We start from the raw sequence: 6,171 nt of genomic DNA on the forward strand, positions 1-6,171 counted from the left end.
AAGAGGGGAGGGGGCGAAAGGATTGAATGAAGAAACGTAAGCAAATGAGGACATGCATCTAATCGTATTTGCGCAAAGGTTCTTGGGAGAGGGAAGGAAAGGAGTTGAAAGCGTCTGGTAGTGGTGGTGGTAATTACGACCTGTTACGGCATCAGTGCTGGCACCGCATGACTGATTGGCGGGTGACGGCCCGTCCCCCCCTCCATATTTATTTTCGCGGTGTAGATAAGCAGGTGCTGTTTTACAAAAAAAAAATGATAACATAAAGAACAACGCCGTAACAAGAGCGCAAAATGAAGAAGCAAGGGAAGAGCACATATATTTTTACTTATGTTATATATAAATGTGCTTCTCTTCATGTGAGCATATGAGGGTTGCGGCGCTGAGATTTCCTCAGCGGGTACCACCACGAGGACTGGTAGGTGGCCGGCGCCAGTGGTGGCTTTGACTCCGTAAATATTTCTTGTTGTTCCGTAATAACTTCTCCCTTGTTGCGTTCAACGTCTCTCTGACGTGTAGATGGGACCACTACCGCACGCAGTTGTATCGTGTCTCCATGCTTTATATACCAAGGTTCTTTCTTCAACCGATGATCGGGATTGGTAACTGAGAGTGGAGCGAAAGGAAGCGAAGGAAAGTTAACTTATTAAAAATTTTAATGGTATTTGGCGTAAGGCGATGTTCGCGCGCTATCCTTTCTGGGGTTCTGTTTCTACTGCTGCTTCATGTGGTCAAGCTGCCCCTTGTCGCAGCTGCTAGGGAGCACGGCATAGAAGAGCCTGAGTCAAGCTCTTCTGGCGGTGCCTCTATTCGCAAAACGGAAAGGCATATTTACACCATCTTGGACCACGTAATCTTAATATTGGTGTGTCTCTCGTTCTCCGCCATATTTGCCGGGCTAACCATCGGTATTTTGTGCATGGACACGCTGACGTTGAGCATAATTGCAAGTAGTGGTCGAGAGCCGGACAGGACGCACGCCTCACGGATACTTCCTCTGCGCCGCCAGGGCCATGTGACTCTCTGCACGCTTATCATCTCGAATATGCTCATGAATGTTATCGTGGTGCAACAGCTAGGCGCCCTCACAGAGCTGCTCTGTAAGTTCAGCTATATCAGTGGAGCGTGCAAGGATAATGGCGGTGCACCAGGCATCGCATTGTTTGCTGTAAGCACCTTACTTATTCTTATCTTTACCGAGATCGTCCCTATGTCCATATGCAAGTCCAAGTATTCATTGGCAATTGCAGCGGCGGGGTGCTCAGTGGTGCGTGTGGCAAGGGTCCTTGTTTATCCCGTAGCAATGCCACTGGGTCTACTGTTGGACCGCTTGGTGCCGCACGACGCTGGTCAAATATACGATCGCAATGAACTGCGGAAGCTAATGATTCTACATTGTGAAGCGCACGGTGAGCGCAGTGGCCTCGCAACGTCTGAACTGAAGCTGCTCATTGCCGCGATGGACTTCCAGGAGAGGAAAGTCTGCGACATTATGAAGCCTATGGAAGATGTGACCACCGTGAGGGTGGATGATGTTCTCACGCCGTGTTTGATTGAGTCTCTGTGGCGGAGCGGACGGTCTCGCATTCCCGTGCAGGAGACATTGGGAGGGTACCGTGATGTTCTGATTGTGAAGGACCTGCTGTCGATGCCGCCGCTGATTGAAGGTGCAACGCCGTTGACAATCGGTGAGTTCGTCAACGGGAGTGCACGGACAGCCCTTGCAGTGCACAAGGACACTCCCCTGCCAACAGTCCTGAGGATGTTTCAGCACGCGGAGACGCAGATGCTGTTTGTCTCGGGTACAGACACCGTTAGTTTACTGACAGATGAGAATATTAGTATGAGCATGTCTGTCACTTTGAATCAGTGTACCGCTTTACGTGACACAGAAATCATTGGTATTGTGACACTAGAAGATGTACTAGAAACCCTTATAAAGGGAGAAATATACGACGAGTATGATAGTTATGACTTCCCAGCGCACACCAACAGTGTTTTGGGGGAAAGAGAGGTGCTGCTGGATCTCTGCGGCGTTCCACCCCCGCTTTCAGAGCCTGCACAAGTTCCAAGAGTGAACTTCTATTCCTACTACGTACAGCCCGGCAGTGATGGCACCCTGACAGAGGCGCAGATTTGGGCTGTTGCGTACTACTTGACCCGCTCGGTTCCACCTTTCTACCTCTGGCACCCAGGGTATGTAAAGATGTTGCTTGACGAGTGCGGAATCGATCAGTACACGTTCCCTGCTCCCGTACCAAGCGGTGAAGCTCCCTCTAATTCTTACCCTCCTCTGAGTGGCACGGTGATCGCGGGCAACACTGAAGGCACACGAGACGCACCGAATTCCACAAATGATCTCATTTCCCGCGCCACAGAGGAGCGCGCCGTGTTATATCGTAATGGTGTTGAATCATCTGTGTTCACCCTAATACTGGGTGGTAGGGTAGAGGTACTTGTCGCCTCCTGCAACTCCCTGTTGAAGCAGCGTTCTTTCGACTGGTTGGGGGAAGGTGCACTGCAACTGCAGCGCTACATCCCAGATTATGATGCAGTGGTGTTGCACCCCACGCGCCTCTACCGTATTCCGAGGGAGTTGTACGATAGGTATCAAAGTTTTAACAACCATTACAACCGTGCATTTAATGCCGGCCTCTCCGCAGGAAGGTCACATGACGGCGCTACGATTTTGAATGTTACGTCCCTTGAGATGTCACCCATAGAGGCTAAGGATCATCCTGATGGCGCGGCATATGTTGACATAGGGGAGGAGGATCATCATCCGATGAGTCCAGAGAGTGCGTACGGAACCTTCAGGGGCGCTCGCAAACCGGGGTCACGGTACGAAGAGATGAAGCTTCTAAACCCTCCCAAGTAGGAAAGTAATGCTTTGCAAAGCATTCCTTGTCTCTCACGGCTGTCAGCGCCCCTTAGGTGAAGACTCAGCGCAAACGGATTTAATTGTTGGTCATATGTGTTCACAACCTCTTCGTTTTTCATCAATTGGTCTCATATGAACTGTATGTTTCGGGGGAATGAGGAAGTTTATCACCTTCATTTGGGTGTAAAAGGGCTGGAGGACATCAAGAAGCAGTTTCCAAAACTCTTGTGTGTCGGTTGGACGTTACCTCCAGGCACATTGTGTGTGCCCCGCACCCTTCCTTGGTTACGTATCGTTTTTGTGCATTGCAATGCCTTGGTTTCATTGTTTGCTTGGGTCGCCAGCGAATTGAGTGCTAGGTATGACATCACGGTGTATGGTAACTTTCCTCTCCTATTCATGAACACGTGTAGTGGGGAGGGTGTGTTGAGATGAAGTGAGGTGAGGTGACGATCAGCCCCACATTGTCCTGTACATTTTAGGGGGATTAAGAAGTCGGAGGTGCAAATACAGCATACCTGCGGGTGCGAGGTGGCTGTCACAACTCTCTTCCCCCTCCCTGGCTACCCACTGCTTCAAAGTACGCCATGCTGCGGTCACAAAAAAAAAACTCTAGTGCTGGAGGATGAGGATAGAGAGATAAAACGCATTCGCCGACTGGAGGGTTATGGCGGTCCGAGATTGTGGCAGGAGTACGCCAGTGGATGCGCCGTTGATTAACTGTAGTCAGAATAAGGATAACGTGTTCCAAACGTGCTACGACACATTTTTGCAGTCGAAGTTCACGCATCGTTTTTTTTTGTTAGTAATCCTCGCACCTGCCCTACTTTCCGTCGGATGTTTGATATCGCTACGCTCATCTTGATATGTCTTTTTGTCTCTAAATGTCTCCACGACTTTCTCCTCTTACTTTTCTTTTGCTTGAATTACCTTAAACCAACGAGAATAAAGTTAACAACCACATGGATAGTGAGGAAGGTGAGTTCGTTGTATATGGCGACTGCGGAAGCGCCGAAGATGCCCAATTTGATCAGCTGGTGGGTGCCATAGAGGATTTTATGGTAAATCTGGACCAGGACGCCATGTTGGCGAAGTTACCGCCCTTTTTCTCCGTCTCTGATGAGCACGAGCGACATAAAATTCATAGGGAGTTACTCAAACGCGTTGATGCAGATTTAGATGAACATGTGCTGAAAAACTGTCAGAGCATCGGATCGATGGAGAATGCTGTTCGCATACTGGAGTCGCGCAAAGAGGAAATCTCCGAAGACGTGTTGGACTTTGTTAGTGACGGCTTCCTTGACTACAATATCTTTGTGGAAGCATGGGAAAAGCGAGATCAATAACGGAACCGTGCTCCCCCGGTATCCCTCCCCGACTCTCGTCCGTTAAGGGTAGTGATCGCGATACCGAATTATTCGTAGCGTTCTTATCCAAGAGAAAGACACTCGAGGTGGAATATGTTCGTGGGCCTGTTACGCGCTTCGCCGGTAACTGCCAGGGGAGTGTGCGTGAGAGAGAGCTATGTTAAGACTCACTTTCCCGTCACGTGGATACCTCAATGATTTCGCTTCTCCCACTCTTATCGCTGTTACTTCTGACGAGATTTGTTCTTTGTTGTTACGTTGTCCTGATTTCTCCTTAGTTGCTCTCCTCTCCCGCTTCCTTGTTTCTCGTGGTGACTGGCAATGGTTCTGTCTTTTCAATTCTACAACGCCCCGAAGGGCTGAATGGATGGCCGAAACCTTTCAGTTGCTGCCAAGCGAGCAAGGTGAAACATTAGGGCGATTCTGTGCCGCGAAAAGGGTGAATGTCACGGACGTATGGCTTCCGTTGCAGTTGCTGCGCCCGGCTCGCGCAAAGGACGATACCCCAGTTGTACTCTCACCAAGTACAGCTGCCGTGCTCCTGAACCACAAAACTGGAAAATTAACCACCCGCAGGAGCGAGATCCTCGCGCTGGTGCCTGTGCTGTTTGCTGACGAGAGGAACTTTGCATTTCCACTCTCTGCCATTCCGACAGACTGCACTATTTTTGCTCGGGCTTCCAAAGCAATGGCAAGCAAGCGTATCCCATCAGGGTTAACGGTCATGCACCGTTCAGTTACACCCGCACAAGCGTTGGCCGAGGGGTCTTGCCTTTCTGACGCTGAACCGCAGCCTAAAGTAGCGAAGAAGCAAGCATTGTCGGATTCGGGGTTGACTGTTGGTAGTGTTCCGACGGCACCAGCGAGCACGGATACGTCCGCAGGGCAGGTGAATAAACGTGCGAGGAGTGATGCTGCATTTGATGGGTTCCTGCAGGAGGCGTTGGTGACACTGAGAGGCGGTAAGAGTACACCACGTGAGGGTGTCATTATCAGGGAAACGTTAGACAATTTAATTCAGGTGTGTAATGCCCCACCGCTCCACTTTGTTACGCAAAACAAACGAATGACATCACTTAATGTGCTGGGTTGCATCTGGAACGTACCAGATGAGCGAGTGATTTATCGTGTGTTCCGCCGCGGTGGCGAGGGAGAGGGCCCTAGCACGTCCACTCATACAGATTCCGAGCGTCTTATTGCTGTTTTTATCATCGACAATGTGTTGCTGAAGCGTGAACCTGCAAAGCCCGGTGCGCACAATGAAGGACCGTTGTGGTCATTGGTTGATGAAAAATTGCCTGAAGTCGCGCGTGCTCTGTCGGAAAGGGGATATCGGATCGTGCTACTCGACCACTACCCTGCTCTCCACCATGGGAACCACTACGCGCTTCACACGAAGTTAATACCTATCGCCGAATTATGTAGGCAGCACTTCACGGCGGACGTGACGGTGGTAATCTCTGCAGTGTCCAACATCAGCGGATCGCGCAGACGAGACGCCATTCCCTTTGTACTCCCTCATTCCGGCTTGTGGGAGTTCTTCGTTACACAACTCAATGGTGGAATGCGGGCGGAGAGGGACTCCCTGCTCGTAGGGTTGACGGTGAATCCGGATGAAGAGCACAGGGATATGGGGTGTCAGGGGCGTAGAGATGTGCTTTTTGCGATAAATTGTGGGCTTAGGTACGTTGACGGAGCGACGGTGAGCCGGGAAGTGCTGGGTCACGAGGATGGTTAACACATCTTCGTGCATCTCCCTTTTTCACACATCGGCGGCACTTACCCCACAGATGGTCGAGCCAAAATATTTTTGTGTACGTACCTCTATTTGTGTGGATTGCGGATACAGTAGATGCGCGAGGCGCAGATGCAGAAGGAATCACACCATTACCAGCATCAATTAGCCGTAAGTTCCCCCCCCCC

General features: G+C 50.5%; 3 protein-coding genes across 3 annotated transcripts; all 3 read left to right on the forward strand.

Annotated features, from left to right (window-relative positions):
- Positions 1 to 658: 658 nt before the first annotated feature.
- Positions 659 to 2,878, forward strand: TEOVI_000085500 (protein of unknown function DUF21, putative; the record flags this gene model as incomplete). The annotated part of the gene is made up of 1 exon (XM_067224178.1): positions 659 to 2,878. One exon carries the CDS (start codon positions 659 to 661, stop codon positions 2,876 to 2,878), a length of 2,220 nt encoding a protein of 739 aa, XP_067080279.1.
- A 965-nt stretch (positions 2,879 to 3,843) lies between these two features.
- Positions 3,844 to 4,227, forward strand: TEOVI_000085600 (ARF-like 2-binding protein, putative; the record flags this gene model as incomplete). Its single annotated transcript, XM_067224179.1, has 1 exon — positions 3,844 to 4,227. One exon carries the CDS (start codon positions 3,844 to 3,846, stop codon positions 4,225 to 4,227), a length of 384 nt encoding a protein of 127 aa, XP_067080280.1.
- A 178-nt stretch (positions 4,228 to 4,405) lies between these two features.
- On the forward strand, positions 4,406 to 5,986 carry TEOVI_000085700 (uncharacterized protein; the record flags this gene model as incomplete). The annotated part of the gene is made up of 1 exon (XM_067224180.1): positions 4,406 to 5,986. One exon carries the CDS (start codon positions 4,406 to 4,408, stop codon positions 5,984 to 5,986), a length of 1,581 nt encoding a protein of 526 aa, XP_067080281.1.
- Between the last annotated feature and the right edge of the window lie 185 nt (positions 5,987 to 6,171).

Source organism: Trypanosoma equiperdum, assembly GCF_001457755.1.
Source record: "Trypanosoma equiperdum strain OVI genome assembly, contig: ctg_249, whole genome shotgun sequence".
In the NCBI taxonomy this organism is placed as follows: Eukaryota; Euglenozoa; class Kinetoplastea; order Trypanosomatida; family Trypanosomatidae; genus Trypanosoma; species Trypanosoma equiperdum.